The sequence below is a fragment of the Aspergillus glaucus genome, assembly GCF_001890805.1.
Source record: "Aspergillus glaucus CBS 516.65 unplaced genomic scaffold ASPGLscaffold_6, whole genome shotgun sequence".
NCBI lineage: Eukaryota > Fungi > Ascomycota > Eurotiomycetes > Eurotiales > Aspergillaceae > Aspergillus > Aspergillus glaucus.
Window position 1 is genome coordinate 890,152 of NW_019170458.1, and position 20,993 is coordinate 911,144.

General features: G+C 48.9%; 10 protein-coding genes across 10 annotated transcripts; 4 read left to right on the plus strand and 6 right to left on the minus strand.

Moving 5' to 3' along the window:
- Positions 1-70: 70 nt before the first annotated feature.
- Positions 71-1,751, minus strand: faeB-2 (putative feruloyl esterase; the record flags this gene model as incomplete). Its single annotated transcript, XM_022542664.1, has 2 exons — positions 1,374-1,751; positions 71-1,314 (listed from the first exon to the last, which is right to left on the minus strand). Exons 1-2 carry the CDS (start codon positions 1,708-1,710, stop codon positions 71-73), a joined length of 1,581 nt encoding a protein of 526 aa, XP_022402860.1. The 5' UTR covers positions 1,711-1,751.
- Positions 1,752-2,524: 773 nt separating this feature from the next.
- Positions 2,525-4,824, minus strand: ASPGLDRAFT_45206 (putative nuclear membrane fusion protein Kar5). Its single transcript, XM_022546191.1, has 6 exons — positions 4,474-4,824; positions 3,617-4,422; positions 3,342-3,563; positions 3,241-3,297; positions 2,852-3,194; positions 2,525-2,800 (listed from the first exon to the last, which is right to left on the minus strand). The coding sequence occupies exons 1-6, from the start codon at positions 4,571-4,573 to the stop codon at positions 2,769-2,771; spliced, it is 1,560 nt and encodes a 519-aa protein (XP_022402861.1). The 5' UTR covers positions 4,574-4,824; the 3' UTR covers positions 2,525-2,768.
- A 188-nt stretch (positions 4,825-5,012) lies between these two features.
- ASPGLDRAFT_24311 (mitochondrial 54S ribosomal protein uL6m) lies at positions 5,013-5,904 on the plus strand (the record flags this gene model as incomplete). Its single annotated transcript, XM_022543376.1, has 3 exons — positions 5,013-5,286; positions 5,355-5,468; positions 5,531-5,904. The coding sequence occupies 3 exons, from the start codon at positions 5,013-5,015 to the stop codon at positions 5,902-5,904; spliced, it is 762 nt and encodes a 253-aa protein (XP_022402862.1).
- Positions 5,905-6,113: 209 nt separating this feature from the next.
- ASPGLDRAFT_73272 (3'(2'),5'-bisphosphate nucleotidase) lies at positions 6,114-8,879 on the minus strand (the record flags this gene model as incomplete). The annotated part of the gene is made up of 3 exons (XM_022549663.1): positions 6,114-7,261; positions 8,599-8,632; positions 8,802-8,879. 3 exons carry the CDS (start codon positions 8,877-8,879, stop codon positions 6,114-6,116), a joined length of 1,260 nt encoding a protein of 419 aa, XP_022402863.1.
- Positions 8,880-11,015: 2,136 nt separating this feature from the next.
- ASPGLDRAFT_34066 (uncharacterized protein) lies at positions 11,016-11,407 on the plus strand (the record flags this gene model as incomplete). The annotated part of the gene is made up of 2 exons (XM_022544388.1): positions 11,016-11,302; positions 11,359-11,407. 2 exons carry the CDS (start codon positions 11,016-11,018, stop codon positions 11,405-11,407), a joined length of 336 nt encoding a protein of 111 aa, XP_022402864.1.
- A 550-nt stretch (positions 11,408-11,957) lies between these two features.
- Positions 11,958-12,809, minus strand: ASPGLDRAFT_122536 (MBL fold metallo-hydrolase; the record flags this gene model as incomplete). The annotated part of the gene is made up of 1 exon (XM_022540330.1): positions 11,958-12,809. The coding sequence occupies one exon, from the start codon at positions 12,807-12,809 to the stop codon at positions 11,958-11,960; it is 852 nt and encodes a 283-aa protein (XP_022402865.1).
- A 595-nt stretch (positions 12,810-13,404) lies between these two features.
- Positions 13,405-14,913, plus strand: ASPGLDRAFT_1513483 (MFS transporter; the record flags this gene model as incomplete). Its single annotated transcript, XM_022542238.1, has 3 exons — positions 13,405-14,028; positions 14,064-14,176; positions 14,225-14,913. 3 exons carry the CDS (start codon positions 13,405-13,407, stop codon positions 14,868-14,870), a joined length of 1,383 nt encoding a protein of 460 aa, XP_022402866.1. The 3' UTR covers positions 14,871-14,913.
- A 42-nt stretch (positions 14,914-14,955) lies between these two features.
- On the minus strand, positions 14,956-16,309 carry ASPGLDRAFT_122263 (uncharacterized protein; the record flags this gene model as incomplete). The annotated part of the gene is made up of 3 exons (XM_022540307.1): positions 14,956-15,516; positions 15,568-16,045; positions 16,086-16,309. 3 exons carry the CDS (start codon positions 16,307-16,309, stop codon positions 14,956-14,958), a joined length of 1,263 nt encoding a protein of 420 aa, XP_022402867.1.
- Positions 16,310-16,519: 210 nt separating this feature from the next.
- On the plus strand, positions 16,520-18,621 carry ASPGLDRAFT_56693 (LSB5 family protein). The gene is made up of 5 exons (XM_022548209.1): positions 16,520-16,856; positions 16,917-16,950; positions 17,004-17,155; positions 17,209-18,288; positions 18,338-18,621. Exons 2-5 carry the CDS (start codon positions 16,936-16,938, stop codon positions 18,348-18,350), a joined length of 1,260 nt encoding a protein of 419 aa, XP_022402868.1. The 5' UTR covers positions 16,520-16,856; positions 16,917-16,935; the 3' UTR covers positions 18,351-18,621.
- On the minus strand, positions 18,449-20,993 carry ASPGLDRAFT_1327689 (uncharacterized protein). The gene is made up of 3 exons (XM_022541147.1): positions 18,874-20,993; positions 18,729-18,827; positions 18,449-18,647 (listed from the first exon to the last, which is right to left on the minus strand). The coding sequence occupies exons 1-3, from the start codon at positions 20,725-20,727 to the stop codon at positions 18,606-18,608; spliced, it is 1,995 nt and encodes a 664-aa protein (XP_022402869.1). The 5' UTR covers positions 20,728-20,993; the 3' UTR covers positions 18,449-18,605.

A 20,993-nucleotide genomic window follows, 5' to 3' on the forward strand; every position in this document is an offset into this window, starting at 1 on the left:
ACTCGGCCTATAGGGCTGACAGATGCGTGTATGAATAATAATAATAATAAAAATAATAACCACCACTCATCTAAACACACTGCCACGCATTCTCATCAGTGTAGTTCCCCGGCCCCTTGAACACATTCCTCTTCGGGAACCGACAGTGTTTCCTCGCATACTGCACCTGCGATCCCGGGCCATCAGCAAACTTCGCTCCGCGGACAGTCTCCGGCGCAACACCATCTTCCACCCACTTCACCATCGCCATGAGCACGTTGTCCTGTGGCTTGTCGCCGTTGTACGCGTCGTATCCGTTCCCGATCCCATAGGCTCCGTCACCACCGTGGCAGTGTCCCATGCCACTGATCTGGAAAAAGCGGTAGAACTCGTCCAGATCGCTGGGGGCCAGGTTCATCGTCTCAGCCACGCGGCGGTAGTACAGCTTCGAGTTGTCGGAGCTGATCATCTGGTCCTGTAGACCGTGGTAAGCGAGGACCTTTCCGCCTGCGCTGCGGAAGGGCGTGAGGTCCGCTTCCCAGGTTTGGATGTTGTAGGGGTTCTGTTTCAAGGCGGCGGTGGCGTCGTGGACGTTCCAGTTAGATGCGTTGTAGTTAGGGTCGCTGTATGTAACGTAGCGGAGCCAGTCCTGGCTGTATTGGAAGGGTTTGCCAGAGTACATGAAGCTGGTGGTGAGGACTTCGGAGCCCGGTTGCATGCGGGGGTAGAGGAGGGTTCCGTTGGCGCCGTAGAGAGGGGAGAGGACTTGGCGGACGGTGTTGGCTTGGGCGCCGGATAGGCAACGGTTGGTGTTTGTTGCGTTGGACTTGCAGATGATGGTTTCGAGGACGGGGTTGCAGACGTCGGGGTCTTCGATGATGCCGTCTCTAGCGCCGTCTAGGTCATCGCATTGTCGGAGGATTTCTTGGTGGACGACCTTCCAGAGAGATGGCGAGAGGTATGTGTCTGAGGACGGCGATCCGGTGATAGGGTAGAAGTGTGCGCTCCACGAAAGCAGGTTTATGAAGTTGAAGGCCGGCGCTCCAGCAACCACACCATCGAAGTCGTTGGGGTACTTCTGAACTGACTTGAATCCTTGGCGACCACCAGTCGAGCATCCGAAGTAGTACGACTTGTCGAATCCCTCATCATAGAACAACTTAGTAAGTTGCTTGCCAGTCACGACGCCCGTGTGCAAGGAACGGTAGGCAAAGTCCTCCAGAACCCCAGGGTGTTGATAGAAAGGTTCACCAGACGTTCCGTTGTGACCATTGTTAGCTCCGACAGCGGCGAAACCCAATTGAGCGGTATACGCAAGGTCATAGTACTGGATGCCTGTTTGTTGTCAGCCATTGAAATCCCAGAGCAAAACAAAACATGCAGGCGTCACATACAACCACCGAGACCTCCATTGCCCGTACTCAAGAAACGACCAGTGTAGTTTCGAGGAAACCAAGCTTCCAATGTAATCTCACTGGCATTCGATGTCGTAACAGCCATCGCAACCCGACACAGATCCCCAGCCACGGTCTGAGAGGATTCACCGCAGGTGGATGGGTTGTCTGCCAGCGACAGGTTCGTTCCGCCGGGTAAATAGTTGGCGAAGTTGACCTTGACATTTGGTAGATCAATCCTATCCGCAAAGCTTGTACAGCGAGACTGGAAAGCGTCTTGGTTGGCTAGGACTGACGAGCCCATGGCCAGTAGGGTAAGAGAGCGGAGGAGAGCCATAGTGAGTGGTCAATCACCCCGATTGAGTTGTGTCTGTATCCAAAGTGCCGGACGATGAAAAGGTTCGCCTCCGTTATTTTATATTCTCTGCAAGGTACTCGGAATATAGTTCACCGGACATACTTCTCTGTACAGCGTACGGAGTACAAGGTACGCGTACAAAGCATCCGTGCTAAGCTTATAAAGAGATCAATTAATCCAAGCACGGATTTCCCGAAGTAAAGCCGTTACTGACGCCATGATTGAGGGTAAAGCGACCAAGGCAGCAAGGATATGCGCAATGCTTGGTTTGGGATATCCGAAACGCAGTGTGGAAAAACGCAGTGTGGATTAACTCGAACGTCTCCACGGACAAAATCCGGGGATCGTCAGGGTTAATTTCCCACGCGGAGAATCTGCAGGTTGCTGACTGCTCAGAATTAGCAACTATGTATCGGAGAAGTGAACTTACTCGCAGGAAGCGGACAACTCGGATAGCGTCTATGCCGATTGTCTGGGCTTTGGTTCTGTCATACCGATCAAGCAGTGTTATTTAAGCATGGACCGTGGATCCGGGAGCATAATCAGTGGAGCTGCTTCCAATCATAGGAGAGCATCACGATTGTAACGGGCCATCTTGGCTTACCGACTGAGTACAATCCCTTTCAAAATTACAAGACTCATGGCTGATCGTAGAATGCCGAGGTTCTCACCAACATACACAGGTTACGGTATTCCCCGCAAATGCAGGGTACTCCGCACTCTGTTAGCATGCGTTAACAAGGGCGTTGCATAAGACCATTAATAGGTCTAATGCTAAGCCACGTCTCCCTGCTCCATCGTTAGCATGGTTGTCACGGTAAATAGAAGTAAGATCAATCCCGATTGCCTAGGTTCTAGGTTGAGTCAATTAATAGGCAAATCGTATGAATTCGGCAGTTTAACCCTCAGAAATCCCGTAGATAATAAAACATGAAACAATTTGTTGTACAGTCGTCACTGGTCGTAAATATATCGCGTAAAATATGATACATCATTATACACAAGTCGTATACACGTCAATATGAATGGCATAGCCATTAAAAGATGGCCCTCGTCACGACGAGATGAGCTAGAGCAGTATGGGTTAGCAGCAATAAGTAGAAACCAAGAAAACACATACTCATCCCGATAAAAAGCAGGGCCAAGGCAGACTTCGGATTCTGCGCACCAAGCATGCTGAAAAGTAGAGCACACACCGTCCAAGCTGAATAGGTCCCGTTCAATCCGCCTAAAACAGGAGACTCTCGATATTTGGTTGCTGTCTCATCAACCATAGTCTGAAGGTTGGCTGCAGTGGCGGTCACTTTATCGAGTAGTGCCTGGGAGATTCGGATGTCGGTTTGTATATTATCCTGCGCCTGAGATTGTGACACAATGGCTTCGGATTGCAGCAGTTGTGCTCTGTGCAGATTCTCAGCCCTCATCTCAGACTGCTCTAGTAATGTTTCAAAGGTTCGAAGGCGCTTGTAAATGTCAGAATTGTTCATGTAAATGTGCTTTGTCACTAACCTCCGACACCTTGGCCTCCTGGTGTAGAATAGCACCCATCTTTCCAAGCAACCATTCCTGCATGGTCAGTCGCCATCGTCTCAATATACGATAGAACTCACTACTGAAGTATCAAAAGTTTCCATTTCCCGAGACAGCCTAACCATGTCGCCCCGCAAAAGCGACTCCAAGGATGAACGAAGAGATGATGCAATTTCTATCTGGGCGTGCGAATCTTGTCGATGTACCTGCATTAGTTGCTCGCTTCTTGCCAGAGTTTCCGCGTGGACGGCCCGCAGAGTCTCTTGCAGATGATCGACCTCGTTGGAAACATTCCGGACATCCTATTGCACGTCAGATAGATCCTTGTCGATCAGTAAAGTAACATATTCCAGACCTTTTCGAGAGCCGCGGTTCCTGTGTGAACCCTTCCCAGAGCCGACATTACGCTGGACACAATAGACTCGACGCTGGACTCGACATCATGATACAATTCACTAATGAAGCGCTTGAAACGTATCTCGGTGTCTTCCAATTCACGGGTCAGCCTGCTCCGCATCGTATCAATAGCATGAACAAATGCCTTCTGCTCTGCAGACTCTGCAGCCGCAGTCCGCAAAGCCTCTTCAAGACCATGGTTGAGTTTGAGCGTAACATCGATGATATGTCTGTGTAAGTCCAGCAGTTCTTCCTTTTCACCCTCAATCCTTGCCGCTTGGCATATCACCATAGCGTTTTGCCTACTGTTGCTATAAGACGTCCACCACTGCGGTCTTGACTCCAACGACTTTAGACAAGATTCGAGGAGGTGCTGAGGTATATCGATGTCGTTCTGAGATTTATATTTACCCGAGAAACCGAAGAAGCTTCTCTTCTGAGTTGATGAAACGGCCACCGGGGAACACGACGCAGGAATGGATGCTCCAGCTCCATCAAGCTCGCAAACAGCCAGCCTTGCAGCATATAATGAGCGAATATGTTCGAGGTTCACGTAGTTGTCCGATCCAAGACCGTTATCCTTGCCGTTGATCGATTGACAGGACGTCACCAGTTTGGTTGCGGCGAGCCGGTTGCACGAAGGAGCGGATTTCATCGACTCTAGCAGTTTAACTGCTTCCGTAAATATAACATCGTGTCGCTGGGTTTTAGTATTCAAGAACGAGATCAAATCCATGTCGTTGGATGAATTGTGCGTAGAAAGCTCTGTTCGTTCTGTCAGCGAGATCGGGGTTAAGATGCAACCAGAGCACGTACCGTCTGCCATTGAATTGACAGGCAATATCAGGGAGAAATATGTGAGTAAGAGAATGAACGAAGATAGCATGGTGATTTGAGATTTCCCAGACGTCCTCATTGTGGCTGTTAAGGTCGGGGTAGAAGCCAGAAAGAGACAGGCACTGCCTTGACTCGGGTCATACAAAGAACGAAAGAGATTGCAATTAGTATAAAATGAGAGCAGTCGAAACAGAGCCAGGTTTATAAGTTATAGCAACAAAAACGAAGGAAGAAAGCAACAAAAGCAGTAGAAAGAAGATGCAAATATTACATTACTTGGTACGGATGAGCAATAAAAGAAAAAGGTAACAGATAGCTCTCAAATAAAAGCAGCAATCATAATGAGCCTGTCACGCTGAATGAAGGTGGTTGAGAAGAGATGAAGTCGCAAAGCATCAGGTACAGGGCCATACAAATGTCACGTGCAGCTACACTAATCCCCATTGGGAAACCCAGGTAAAATCCACTCGTACACTCGGAGACCCCAAGACGCTCCGTCAACCGCAACCACCGCCGCCATGTCCTGCTCCATACCCCAAATCTGCTTGAGACAGCTCTCTCGGAATACCCTGAGACAGGGATCCTTGCCTACGCTCACCTCACCCGCCGCCTCCCTGTCCCGACGCACACAATGTTTTTCGACCACCGCTCCGGCACAGTCTCGAGTTGGCGGCGCCGCGATCTCGGTACCGCCAGAGGTTTCGTTAAGTTTTATTGATCTCCCTCAGACGCAAGTTCGTGGGAGGACAAAGGAGATTCCGAAGACTGCGGTTGAGATCAAGGGGCCATTAGGTTCGTTGTGGTTCCCTTCTTGCGGGCATCGGAGGACAAGACTAATTGTGGATTGTTTTTTGTTGCAGGCCAATTGACCCTTGACCTCCCTCCCTTCCTCGAAGTCGCCCATGATGAAGCTGCCCGGAAAGCAAAGGTGTCTGTGAGGGACTCTGAAAATGAACACCAGCGTGCTATGTGGGGTATGTACTTCGGAATTACTGGAGGAATCGGATCACGGCCTAACAATTGCTATTACTTCCAGGTACCATGCGCGCGCACCTACAGAACCACATCCTTGGCGTCGCGGAAGGCCACATCTGTATCTTGAGTCTGGTTGGTGTCGGTTACAGGGCCAGCATCGAATCCACGGCAACCACGGTCGAACCCACATATCCCGGCCAACAATTCATTAACCTGAAAGTCGGTTTCTCGCACCCCGTCGAGCTGGGCATTCCGGAGGGCGTCAAGGCGAGCACTCCGCAACCCACACGTATCCTTTTGGAGGGCGTTAAAAAGGACATGGTGACGAGGTTTGCGGCAGAGATTAGGGAATGGAGAAGACCGGAGCCGTACAAGGGCAAGGGTATCTTCATTAACGGAGAGACGATCAGATTGAAGGCCAAGAAGATCAGGTAATCTTGGCGGTTTTCTATATTTTCTGTTCTTCGGGGAGCAATTGGGACACTGGGTTATGGTTTTACGTTGGGATGTATATTGAAGCACTTTTATTTTCCCTGCATATTGTATCTATCCAATGTATTTCTAGGCGCACCTAGCGTGACATGACAAAAAAAATATCATTCATCATCATAGATTCTCATTATAGATCATACATGAACTTTTCTTTACAGCTTCAGAACAACCTTCACAGCGTCAATGACCTGGTCCTGGAAGGCCTTAGGGGCGGCAACAACGCCCTTGTTGGCAGCAAGAGTCCGGCCCTTGGTGAAGTCCAACCGGTTACCGTAGATGTCCGTCACCTGGCCACCGGCCTCACGGACAATCAGATCACCAGCAGCGTGATCCCAGATCTTCTCCTGGTAGTCCTTCTTCACAGGGAGACGCAGGTAGATGTCACCAGCACCCCTGGCGATAGAGCAGTACTTAGCCTGCGAGTCCAGACGCACACTGGGGTTGGTGATTCCCAAGCGCTCAGCAACAGCGGCATTGTCGCCCTGCGCGGAGTGAGCAGCCTCAACGCCCTCACAGAAGGTAGCCTGTGTGATATCTGCCAAAGGCCGCATGGAGATAGACTTGCTCTCAGCCAGCGCACCGTTGGCAAGAGGACGGCTAGCAGATCCCTGACCCTGGATGGCGGAGAAGAGCACGCCCTTACCAGTGCCGTCGTCCTGGTCGGCACCAATGTTCGCGGAGAGCGCCGCGGCGTCATCAACAGGCAGGTTGGGGCACCCAATAGCACCCACCTTCACATCACCATCCACCATCAGACCAAGGCAAACCGCATACTGGCCACCACGGAGGAAACCCTTAGTACCATCGATGGGGTCCAGCGCCCAGATGCGACCAGACGCACCACCCTTGCTGTTTCCCTGGTCGATGATGTCGAGCATCGCCTCTTCACTGGACAACGGGCCGCCAAGCAGGTTGTCACTCTCCGCATCCTCCAGCTTAATGTCCTTGCTTAATCTGTAGATCTCAGCGCTCAGCGCCTTGTCCTCGCGAAGGGAGCTGGCTTCCTCTTCGGCGACGATCTCGTCATTGGGGAAGTTCTTGCGGATGGCCTGGATGATCAGGGCCTGGGCTCCGAAGTCGCCAATTGTGACGGGGGATTTGTCGTCCTTGGAGACGGTGCCCTTGGCCTTTTCGTGGAAGACCTTTTGGGTGAGGATGGTCGCGCGCTGGACGGCGAGTTCGGCGATGTAGCGTTCTTGTTGGTATGCGGACATGTTGGTGACTTGGATATAGGAGGGAGAGGATGCGGTTGTGGGTGTGGTGACTAGGTGGGAGAAGAAAGTGGTGAGACGGTGGCGGGCTTTAAGCATAATTGTTTAAGTGGAGCGGGGAGGAAATGAAAATGCGTGGCGGGTTATCAATTCTGAAACGATCAACATCGGACCTTTTAATGTGAGATAGTAGATTATTATGGAGGATATAACATGGTTATGGTCATTGAGAAGTAATTGATACCAGAGGATTGCCCAATTTTCGACATGCGAATGTCGCATTTACGTGCAGGATATAGTACGGAATGGCCATTATAGCACCTACCAGTGCTGAATGCTTTCTGATAGCAACACTGTCTCCCTTGGATCATAACGCACCCATTTCAAACAATACATTGAGTATTCTACTATTGTGATAGTTTGCTGCGGAAATCTCGAGACTTGCCCTTTCCGTTTTCGCTCCGACTTCTCGCCGCTTTTGGCTCCCTGAGCCGCCCGGAGCGTACCCGGAGCAAGGTGATGCGTGCCCGGAGCGATCAGGGAACCACGCCGGAGCCACTCGGGATCGCTCAGGCTAGGATCACTGCACCCTGGCAAGGGAGCCATATAAAACGTGCAAAGCCAAGCCTGCAATCTTACCTCACAAGACCGACCGCTTTGATTTAGTTAGTGATGCCATAGAATAGCAAATTGTCTATGTTTTACAACTGTGGCCCACTTTACAAGTAATAATTACTGCCTATCACTGCCCTGTGAGGTTAAGACCAATACTAATTGTACTATTCAGCCTCGTTATCATGAAAAATTATAGCCTTGTACCATGTATGTACATATTGCTCAATAACCACTCCATAATAAAGACTGATGACAGCATATTCAAGGAGCCCATTGCTCCACAAGAGGCATTTAGGACTTCTCTGAGTTACAAAATGAACCATGCATATATGCATGCATAATTTGTTCTTGGGATAAGAGGAGCGGTAGTGACTACAGAAGTTGAACCTGGTGCATGTATCCAGGAGAATTGTACAATGATGAAAATGGGGATGGCCATAAAGAACAAGACAATGTCTATGCCAGGGTCAAGAGGTCTGAATTCTTTCCAAGCCATGGCTGACCTCTCATTTTCTGGTCCTCTCCGCCTCCCGCCTATCTTCATAGTCAATGAGATATAATGCTATGTCCTAGATGGAAAGGGCACTATCATAGCTTTCCATTTATCAAATTCTATTTAAAGTTTCACGACAGTTGATGATGTTAGTTGTGTTTGATATCTTTGTCTTTGGCATAGGGTTACAACCCGTCAATTCTCGACACACAGTAGATAGCCCATATCTAGCAAGCTCTGCCTAGTTCTTTCTCCATATATGGCTCCATGGTTGTCTAACTGTGTATCTAATTAGAAGACAGTTAGCTATGATAGTACTTGGAAAAGTCGAGGCAAAGACAAGACATAGAAACTGTACAAAGAGCGAAACTCATGTCTGTTACAGGCTTGAACTAACGAAATGATATCCCTATTTAAACTAGTGCAGCCTTCGACGAGAATATCGAATCTGGAGAGAAAAGAAGAAGAGAATTTCATCTACAGGAGAAAAGGGGTTTTATCCATGGGATGTGTGGCCACACTAGCGCTTTCTTGTTTGCTCGGATGGGGCGTTCGTTGATATCAGCCACCGAGGCGGCGTTGAAGCGTTGAGTCGTCATAATGAGCCTTGTAAATGGAAGCACCGATCTTTAGTCTTGATGCACACGTAAAATATGATACTGAATAGAATAAGAAATGCTAGGAGGCCTACGTTCGTAGAATTCGTCATCAGTCTACATAGAAGGAATGATAGGAATAACGGAGAAAAACGACTGGCTGTGTCACGGGCTCGGAAACTAGCAGATAAAACGAATAATATTCATATCTAGACTAGGTAGCCTAACGACGAGAATATCGAATCTGGGGAAGAAGAAGCAAAGGAAATCTATCTAGGCGATGAACGGTCTTTATAGGCATTTGTGTGGTGCGGCTTAAGCCCACATCCTGTACTGAGATTCCATTCCCACAGGACAAAAGCTGTAGAAGTATCATTGGTGATTTCTGGAGAAAGCTCTGTCATTCTCTGTTCTTGCCAGATTCTGCACCAGGTATCTTGTACACATCCCCGTGGTCGTTTGAGGAGTAGGTATAATGAAAACAAGTTAGACCAAAGCGATGCTATGTTTAGCCTCCCTTTAGAATGTAACCCCACAAGCCCTCCTGTGGTAGAGGACCCTTCTCTTTGACTTTAAATAGCCTGATAATTGCCTGTTTGCGCTTTTCAAGAACCTCGCACGTTCTTTCTGGTCATCTCGTAGTTGACTCACGGTGACACTCAGAATGGTAGAAACCACTTCGAATCCCAAGCTAATGTACTGCTGGCTGATGTGAATTTCAATACTGACTCCGGGCTGAATTTATATTATGCAGTCTTCTTTATCTAGTTGTGGGGTAGCTGATGTTTGTCTCTCATGAAGGTAACTCCCATATCGGTCTTGTCAAACCGCAAGAGGACTTTTCTTATCTGTTGGCTATTACTGACATGTTCCATTTTTGGTCCCTTCTGACTGCTTGCAATAACATGACAAGTTATTCAGTGGGTTATCGCTAGTACTCACTCCATAGATATGCAGACATGCGTTCCTTCCACATGTTCCATGATAAACCAATCAAACAGGCACTCTGTTGCTATTAAACAGACATGAATTAATAAATAGGTGTTCATCATGAGCTGCATAAAGAGCATTGTCACTTACTTCCACTTAATGAGTGTGAAAGAGACCATGTCTGCTTGCTGTCAATCCTGTTTTGTATCCGGACAAGTATACAAATCTGACAATGGAACTGAAGTCAAAGTTCATACCGTCACACAGGATAGCAAGAACAGGAGCCTAAAACCTGCACTTTTTGGTCCCTGAATCTCCAACATTCCAGGATGGTCCATTCATCGATGTTGAGCTCCACCAAGATGTTAACCAGGTGTCACCCCATTTCCCAGATATCATGTTTGCCTCATGGACAGAAATTCTTTAGTTCATCTGTTATGTGACCAATTCTTCACCTGGGTTAATATGTATGACATTTCTCCTGTGGCTCGCAGGTAAGCTGGAAGAATTATGTCGCAGCCTTTGTATCCTGTTGGCGGGAACAATGCAGCCCCTCGGTAGAAGGACTTTTGCAATGTCGTCCTTTTCGGAGGTCGGTTGGCGCGCACAAAGTGATTCAAGAATACAAATCTCTCTTCCCATCAAAAACACAGCCCTTCCCTTATTTGCACACAGTCCTCAATCTCACTGGTGGTAACTTTTGTAAACAATTCCGTCATGAAACTTGATACCTTGACTGTAACAAGAGAATGGTTAAGTATCCCTCGATGGTGTCGACGGAGAAATCGGAAAAATAGTTTAACAAAGATATCAATTTGCTTGGCCACAGATCGCCACCCAATCCTCCAGCAGGGTCTGTCTATTTGCAACGATTATCATTATTGATACAGTTGAGGCTCCGTGTTCACTTTAAATTGCCGTCCAGTAATACCGATTTTATCGAAGTTGACCTTCTTCCTGCGTGAAAATGTGGCGGTGCTCTCTTGGGGGGAAGCTGTGTTGTAGAACTAGGCTATGATAGGGTTATTATTGTTTGTTGTGAGGTTCAAAAATAATGGGTAGCTTAACTGGAGCCTGAGCTAGATGGTATTTACTGATTGAGTCAGAAAAATGACGTCTAAATGTGAATAGGCTGCAATATCAAATCTAGTATAAAACCCCATCCTATCAATCCTCTTACTATCAACATCCACTTGATACGATTTCAACATGGCCCGGGTCAGTGACCACGCACTCGGCTATTACTCGCCCACCCATCCCTCCATGCTGGTCGAAGCCAGCGGCATGCATGTCGATGAAGATGGCTTCCTGCAGTCTAGACAGAGAGCTGGTGGACCATATCTGTGTTCCCTACCGGCAGACCAAGAGCCCCTTCGAGTAGGCTATTATCATAAATATACGCCGGAGGAAGTTGCGCACGTCGAGGAGAAAGTAGACCGGATCCTGGCCAGCGCAGGAATCCAATACACTGAAATCACCCTCACTGGCCGTCTTTCGTGAGCGAACAGCGAGCCTGTTCCAGTGCAAACAGTTCTTATCATTATGAAAGAAGGATCGTAGACCGAGAAATGGTGCGACGTCACGAAACAGATATTCCATGATATTGCTGGTGATCTGCGCGACGATTTTTCGGTTGAGCTGATTGATGAGATTCTCTATCAGTATTTCTATAGCTCGTCCGTCTTGGATACTGACAGCATTAACTCCGTGTGGTATGAAGTCTGTAAAACCATCCTCAAAGAGCTTGATGTCGAAGACATAATGTCGGTATGATGTTACCGGCGTGGATCAAGCCCCAATAGTGAGGATAATCCCCTCACAATTATGGTGGGTGTCCGGAAGAAGGCGACTAGAAGCTTCCATGGCGATAATCAGAAGGTTCAGTGCATTATTGAGCGCTTGGGGGTCAGAGACACATCGGTTCTTTTCTACAGGGCGTCATTCTGGGGAGCTCTTACTGAATGGGATTGAGATACAAGATCTGGCTGTCTTGAAGTTTCTATTACGTAGCTTTGAACTAAGAATAACTTGCTCTAAATCTTTTATAGATGGTGCACTATTTACAGTGAACTGAAATGATTGCTTGTATCACTGTCCTGTTCAGTTCGGAATTTTTTCTATCATCCTTTTCCTCTGCTTGTCGAGTACAAGCTAATAAACAGACTTTGGAACACCAGGAGTCGTCCAACACACTTTATCCATAATCCCTTTTTCTTCGAAAACCTTAACCAAATCCTCCCTGTACTCAGTAAAATGATCCCATGACTCGAAATGCATGGGAACCATAACATCAGCGCCAATGTCACGAACAAACTGAGCAGCTTGTTTACCATTCATCGTAATCTGGATAGGACCAATCGGAAAGTGGAAAGTCGCATTCCCCAGATTGAGAACAGCAGCCATGACATGCCATTTGTTCCCGATCTCTTTCAGCTCGTCGATATAGACTGTATCACCAGAAAAGTAAATCGCGTTTGGCTTCCCGGTTGCAGCATCGGTGCCAAACGAGTCGGTCTCCAAAATAAATCCAGTTACCTCGCCAATCGGGAAATGCTTGCAGGGAGTGCCGGTGATTTGAAAAGTCTTTCCTCCAATGTTGGCAGTCACGGTCTGCCAGGGGCGAAGACCGACTACTCCAGGACGAGGACGCAGGTTAGAGGCTCCATCCATGGTAGTAAACACCTTCCGTCCATCCAGTAGCTTGCGTCCCTCCGGGTCGAGATTGTCAAGATGGTCTTCGTGACTTAGAAGCACCGCGTCAATGGGCGGTATGTCGTGGAGCTGAAGTGCTGGTCCGTTGGTGTTGACAAGGGAAACCGGTGGCGGAATGGCATCTAGTCCAAAGTCTTCCTGTAAACGGGCATTCTGCCAGTCTAGCTCTGTGACGTGAGAGCCTTCAGTACCGAAATAGGGATCGGTTAGGAAGTTGATGCCGTCGATGTTCAGGATGGCAGTTGCCGTGGTAATGTGGGTGACTGTGAGAGTTGTATTTGGGGAGTCCATGGCTGCTGGAGCACTTGATAAGATGTTTTATAGTGGTATTGGGCGGACTTGATGATTCTAAGAAGAAGGTAGGTACAGAGATGGAGAGGTTTTATGAAGAATTTATACTATCGCTTTATAGCATTACCATGATTCTTCCTCTTTCTTCCCTCCTTCCTAAGCATTATTAAAATTGTCTTATTGATGAAAATTCTTCATCTCGGAGGTCCATGGTAAGCGTTCACTACGCAGCATATTAGGGCATACTGACGGGATGCCGATGGTATCCCGCCCGTCCTTTCGGTATCCCACCCGGCTCTAGGAAAGGAGAGGTAGAAATGCATTTATAATAAACGGATAATGGCTTCCTTAATCGTATAACATAGAATAATAAATGCGGGCTTCTATAAAGGTTCTCTGCTAGTGTCGTCAAACCCTTTACAAGTCCCTTCCTCCTTGCCTTTCTTCTATCTCTACCATTGCAAATATTCACAACCACGGAATGCATACGGTGCCAGAGTATCTATCGAGTACGCTCAACTCAGGTCCCCAGCATGTGGCTCTTACTCCAAGCCTTCCCGCAGATATCAACACAACATCGAGTCAACCATTCACGATGCCAAAGGCGGAGTTTGAAATAAACTGGACCGAGAATGACCCCCAAAATCCACGGAACTGGTTCTTACCATACAAATTCTACGTCATCTTCGCAATGGGCTACGGTGCAACAGTCGTTAGCCTCTTCAGCACATCCTACTCAGTCAGCATCCCCGGTCTACAAGACGACTTCCACATCTCCAAGATCACCGGACTCCTAGGCATAACAACATACCTGCTGGGCATGGCCGTAGGAAGTGTATTCCTAGCACCCTTGAGCGAGACACTCGGCCGCCGCCCAGTCTACCTCTTATCCGCGGGACTCTTTACGATCTTCGTGCTACCGTGTGCTCTGGCTAAGAATATCGAGACGATTCTGATCTCGCGCTTCTTTGCTTGTTTCTTTGGCAGTGCTCTGGTGTCGAACTCTCCTGGTTCTGTTAACGATATTGTTCGGGAGCATCATCGGGCACTGGCGTTGGGGTTCTGGTCCATTGGTCCTATAAATGGACCTGTGCTTGGGCCGATTATTGGGGGGTTTGTGTTTGAGTATCTTGGGTGGAGGTGGACTAATTGGTTGATTATGATGATGGGGGGTTTGGCTTTGGTTTTGGTGGGCTCTGTTGAGGAGACATATGCGCCGGTGCTTCTCCGGGGCGAGCAGCGAGGAAAAGGCAGGAAACGGGGAATTTCAAGTGGTGGAGCTCTCATGATACTCACCTACCGTTCCTGTCATTTCTCAGGACCAACATCAGCCGTCCTTTCATCATGCTCCTTACGGAGCCTATTTGGTGAGTATGACAATCTCCCCTAATCTACATATCTAACATTCTATTCAGTATCTTCTGGGACTGGTACGTTGCCATCGTATACGGCATCCTATACCTCTGCTTCGTGGCCTACCCCATCGCCTTCCAAACCAACCGAGGATGGTCCCCCGGCATAGGCGGCCTCGCATACCTCGGAATAGGCTGCGGTACACTAACAATAATCACCCTTGAGCCCCTCCTCCGCAAATGGATAAACACCCACCCCAAAGACCCATCAACCAGCAAAGTCCCACCCGAAGCAATGGTCCGAGTAACCTGCGTCGGAGCCATCGTGCTAGCCGTTGGCGAGATATGGTTCGCCTGGACATCCACACCCAATGTACACTGGGTCGTGCCCATTCTTGCGGGGATACCTTTTGGCGCGGGTAATGCGGCGGTTTTTATCTATAGTAATAATTATCTGGCGCATTCGTATGGGGTTTATTCTGCGTCTGCGCTGGCGGGGAATACGGTTCTTAGGAGTGTTATGGGGGCTGTTTTGCCGCTTGCTGGGCCAGTGATGTATGAGAGGTTGGGGTTGGAGTGGGCGAGTTTTATGCTGGGGATGGCTGAGGCGGTTTGTGTTGTGATTCCTTTTGTGTTTTTGTTTTATGGGCATCAGATTAGGGAGAGGAGTACGATGATTCGGAAGATGCAGGAAGGGAAGGGGTCTTAATTTGAAACAACATAGACTGGTGGCAATAGCGCATACATTGAACGGCGTGAATAATACGGCTGTATACATTAATGCACACTGCCAACTATATCCAGTCAAAATCGACAAGATTATCATATAGTACAGTGGAAGACCTAGATATCCACCACTCAGGCTCCCCATTCTCCCTGTAGTTCGTCTGTAGGGCAAGCCTCTGAAGCTCTTCAGTTCCCACATCAGCTGGGGCATTCCATGACTCATCACTGCCCGGCATGCCAAAGGACAAATCAGCCAGGGACAGAAGCTGACTCCTGCTTCCAGCCGAGTCGCAAGTGCACATGCGGCACACCTTGTAGAGGGCTAACCCAAACCGCTTGGTCTCCTCCACGCCCACCCAGACGAGAACGGCTGGCGCAGTATCGTCATATTGTGCTAGCATGTTTGGATATAAGAACATACCCAATTGTCGACAGCTTTGAACGAGAGACACTAGGAGGTCGTACTCTTCTGCTTCGATCTGGTATCGCAAGCCTAAATCGAATGTTGCCTTTTCTTTTGTGATAAACATGGCAAGGATAATATGCAAAAGTATAGCCTGGTACGTTACCATGGGCCATGATGTCCTAGTATTCTGGCTGAGTTCTGGGTTGGATACGTCCCATTGGCTCTGTCGTAATAAGTGTCAACCTCAGGTCAGAATTCAAATCAAGCAACTAACCCTCTGAGCATTTATCGCACCACGCAGTCTGCAATGAAGTTCTATCGCGGTATCCCGTCGTCCATCTATCCACAGTCCAATCATGAGAACGGATTGGACGATCACACGCGGTTCCTTAAGTGGATCAAGTGTAGCCCTGTGAAGGAACGGCCACACTGGATGGAAAACGTTGAAGTAGGTATTGGTATATTCATGGAAATTCCACCGAAACGTGCCAGAAAGCGCGGAGCTAGGTTCAGTGGATGTTGAGAGAGCATGAGTTGCTTGCACTTCTGTGCCGGTATCCTGCCCATCGCTTCTCGTTCCCCTGCCAGTGAGCGAACAGTTGATTCCTCGCTGCTGACATGAGCCGCAAGGAAATTCACCGTCACAACGTTCTTTTCGAGCCCGACAAGCGCTACATGCCTTCTGCGCTCGAGATGAACGAGGGAGTTGTCTCTGGAGGTGGTGGATTCGTATATGTCGCCGTAGGAGGTCACTATAAGCTTGTTACTTATATGCCCTTATACGGCAAGTACGATAATACTCCCCCCCTGGTCAATGTTCTCTGGCAATATGGGCAAGATATATGACTTTCTTGGTTATGTTGCAATGTATGTCGTTTCAAGTGCTCTTTGCGTCGGTACTTTGCGCTGCATCCTGGATAGCTACACTCAAAAGAAGCATCTGTAGACCTAGTAGACAAATTCCTTAGCACTTGGTAGTTATAATTGTCGAGTATCGGACATACTACATCTGACATTAAAGAAACCCTGGCGGGATACCGGTGGCGTAACTACCGGTGCTGCAGACATCATAAGGCATCAAGGCGTTCAGACACTTATAACGGCACTAACCTTCTTTGGGATAAGTCGGTATCAAAAGGCTTGGCGAGGGGCTGATCACGAGACCGACATTACGGGATTGGGCACAACAGAGGAAACGGTTCACAAAGCAACGTCTATCCTTTTGTCTCCTCTCTCGATTCCCCTCCTTATTCTGCAGCATCTCTCGTCTCTACACCTCCCAATTCCTTTCCATTGGTGGTAATCTGTTGTTTCTGCCGCGCCATTGCCAAGCCTTACCGCCCGGGATCTAACACGTCACGGCACTTATCTATCGCAAACAAAGCAACAAGCAGAACCACCGCTGGTCAGGGCAACAGAGCAGCTGAAGGACTGTGCTTCTCAGGGCTGCATGTGCCATTCTCCGGGTCTACTGAGTCCGTTCATCCATGGGACATGAACCTGTGGGCTTCCGAGTCCCGTGATTTGACATCTCCGAAGCACATAGTTGCATATGTCAGTTGAGTGGGTGCTACTATTAGCTGCCCGTTTATAGCTTATGAGTTTATTCTGACATGGTATCAGTTAGAAAACAACCTTCAATATGTTTCACTCTTCGGTGAGTGTCTTGTCAGCCAGTTGATTGGTGTCTGTTACTGATGGAATGTGCAGAAACCGTACTCGGCTGTGACTGCACAGATCGAAGTACTCACTGGCGAGCAATATGAGGCCGAAGATTCGAGTGGAATTGTCGATCTCATCGAAGCCATTCAGATCCAAGGCAGTGGTCCGATGGAAGCAAGTCGCGCTCTGCGCAAGAAGCTGTCAGTACTACCAGCTTGTTTTCAACTGGATGCAATAAGCTGACGATGTATAGCAAATATGGAAATATTCATCGCCAACTGAGAGCGCTCACCATTCTCGACTTTCTTATTCAAAACACCGGAGAGCGGTTTCTGCGCGAGTTTGCAGATGAGCCGTTGTTAGAACGACTGCGAATTGCTGCTACCGATCCCGTGTCTGATCCATTGGTGAAAGAGAAATGCAAACAGCTCTTTGGCCAATGGTCAGTGTCCTACAAAAACACCCCGGGCATGGAACGGGTGGCAGCACTTTACAGGCAGCTCCCTAAGCGCAAGAAACCAGCCAGTCAGGCTAAAGCCAAAGTCCTTCGAGACTCCGAACCTCCCAAAGAACAGCAACCACTGGGTCACAGCGTGTCTATCTCAGCCGGAAACGGGCCATCAACGGTTGTCGGTGGCGGATCCAAGGCCAAGCACAAAGCGAAACAAGAAAGGAAAGAAAAGGAGAAGCAAGAAAAGCTAGCCCAAAAGGAAAAGAGAAAGAGCCTGGGAGCATTCCGCTCCTTCAATCTAGAACGCGAGAAACCACAAATGATCCAAACCCTCGCCAACTCCTCAGTCGCCAGCACAAATCTCCTCAACTCCCTCAAACTCGTCAACCGCGAAACCCAGCGTGTCAGCGAAGACATCGAAGTCATGAACCGCGTCGACAAATGCAGAGAACTCCGCCGCCAAATCCTCCGCTACATCCAATACATCGAAACAGAGGAATTCCTCGGCGGCCTCATCCACGCAAACGAAGAACTAGTCACCGCCCTAATGGCCTTCGAAGTCCTCGACAAGAGCGTCGATTACGACAGTGACAGCGACCAGGACGTCCTCGAATCAGGCTGGTCACCACGGGACGACGATTTCGACGAGAGCTTTGCGGGTCTCAGCATTAACCCGCCCAAACCTCCTCGTCCTGCTCGTCCTGTGAGTTTGCCGGTTTTGCCTTCTGCTTCGCGGCAGCAGGGTAAGGGTAAGGGTGTTTTTGATGATAGTGAGAGTGAATCGGAGACGGATTCGGAAGATGAAGACGACGATGAGAATAATCCGTTCGGTGATCGGAATGCTATCCCGCCGGCCTCTGTTGATGCTGCTGGACGTACTTGGTAGGTTTCTTTGAATTATTATGCAGTGATCTAGACTAACAATTACCAGGAGAGAAGTTTAGTCGTGCGGCTCTCGCTCTTTTGCATTGCTCTATCTTGCCTATCTTACCCCATACCCTATCTATCGCTGATAGACTATACCCATTCATATTTATATTGCTTTTTACGCGGATTCGAACAAAGAGGTGGACGGGAATACTCGATTATGACTGAATATATGATCAATTGCTAGCCTGTGTTGCATTTCTTGCCTTGCATCGCATGTAACTTGTACAGCGTACTATCACGCGCAGTAAATTTAGGTGAAATTAACTCGTTCATTCATTAGGTATCGAGATCCAGCTAGAGACATGCATGCGCTTCAAACTCATAATAGACCATAGCAATATGTACTTGAATGTTAAAAACAGTAACAGAAAGAGCAAATGGGTATTACCAACCAGATCAACCATATAATCATCAACATGAATCGAAGAGAGAAAAACACCAGAACGGAATGAAGAATGGACAGAAAAAGAATGGAGAAAAAAAAAAATATGCTCACGAACACAAAACCTTCGTTTTCATCCACTCACTCGTCCCAACCCCCAAATTCAACCCATTCCTCGCCCACCACCTCCTAACCCTCCCCTCAGCGCCAGAAACCGGATCTGCGTCTTCAAGCGCCTCTTCAATATCGCACGTCTTGAACTCCACCCGCAGCCCGCTCCGCCGCCACCACTCGAGCACATTATCATGTCCGTTCTTCGTTGGTCCAACGAGAACCTGGCAGTCGAAGATCATTTTCGCGCCCTTTAATCGGTGCCAGAGTTGCAGGACGTGCACGTGGCCGTGTGTGCTGGAGATGCGGGCGACGGATTCGGCGTGGCTATACGGGATTCCTGAGGCGTCCCACCAGGCGAGTGACTCGGCGCGGCCGGACTGCGCAGCTAGGAGGACGGATTTGCCTACTTTGAGGGGGAGGGGGTTTGTCGGGGGTGCGGTTGTGGAGGCGTTTCTCCACCATTCCAGGACGTGGACGTGGCCTTCTGCGCTGGCGGCTTCGAGAGCTCGTTCTGTGTAGCGAAGTTCGAGGCCTGAGGTGCGCCACCATTCGAGGACACTGAGGAAGCCTGCGCGGGAGGCGCCGTCCATGGCGTCGGCGATGTATTCTTTGTTGGGGAGGGCGGGTGCGTCGCGCCACCAGGTGAGGATGTTGGGGTTGCCGTAGATGGCTGATGCGCGGTATGGGAGGTTTGTGAGGCGGGAGGTTGTCCAGAGAAGGTCGAGGTGATTTTCTGTGAGATAGGAGAGAATGTCGGTCCGTGAGAACTTGAAAATGAGATGGCAGGCGAGATCGGAGAGTGGTTTCCAACGTGGCAAGGCATCGATGCGCTTTTTGATTGCTGCAAATGAGCCTCGTAGGATGGTGTATTCTAGCGACGCAGGGGCCGACATCTTCAGGAGATGACATTGCCACTCCTTGGGAACTGGAAGATTTGAAGGGATACCAACAGCTTTGGCGGTCTCCCAGTCCCCCAGGTTGTCCTCGAAGATGTTCAACCATAGTTCCAGTGGTAATGAGAGTGCGCCGTTTTCTTTGGTTTTATTGAGTCGGAGCTGCGACTGTCGCGAAATCGGGGTGATAATCCCAGCCGACTTGTCAACCGATACCGCTGGTGCATAATCGGCTTTGCTCGAATTTGAGGTGTCGTTTGAGAAAGACAATCCAAGTGTCTTTTCAATAGTTCCGTGAAGTTCCTTCAAGCCGTCCCAAGGAAGTTGGACTAGCTCATCAGGTCCTTTTGATTTAAACAGGACTGGCGTGACAATACTGATCCATGGCCAGAATCGCTTAAGTTCGTTGAGCTGCTTGTTGCTCAGTGGATGTTCCCATTCACAAACTGTCATGCCCGGAATAAGAACGACAGGCTTTGACGACTTCCACCCACGCAGAAGGGCCAGAGTCAGAGTGTTGGTCAAACCTCCAAGCATTGATCCCAATGTTCCAGCGTCGATGGGGGCCACCAGTAGCATATCGGTCCATTCACACAGCTCTGCCGCCTTGGCCTTCAGCCACCTCCGGGCAGCCGTCTTTTTCTCGAACGTCTGACTATCCACCGTGTCCATGTAATGTGGGACCTTGTTCATTCCCGCAAGTGATGCTGAAGGCTCGTCCGTGATCAACCGTAACTCAATCTCGGGGTTTTGTACCAAGGAGGGGAGGACATTGTCGACAAAGGAGCTTTCGGTCGATAGAAGCAAGCGTTTCCGGCGTGGGGGCGAAGGAGTAGTGGTATCATGTTTCGATATTCCGTTGGCGCCGGTATCTCTGTTTCCATTTACCGTCTCTTCATTATTCCCATCAATTTCCATCTCCGTCGAGCAAAAACCCTTCGAGACGACAGTCTTCAAATTATGGGGAGTAGCTGAGCTGTTCGATCCGAAACCTATAGCCATATCAAGAAACAACCGGGTGATAGTCGGAAATGCAATCGAAAACGTAGCTTGCGACGAACGGGTCGGGTCTTTTGAATCTCTCGAAGATATAGCAAGGTAACACGGTTGGGTTGTATGCAGGTAAACGTGTCAAATTCGATTCAGATCGCAGTCCAAGCAATTATCGTTCTTGTTCCAGCCACGATATGCGATCCATGTAACGTCCGTATCCGTGGCGCAAAGCCCAACGGAGCGGCTTATGGGGGACGTATGGGTTTATGCGGGTT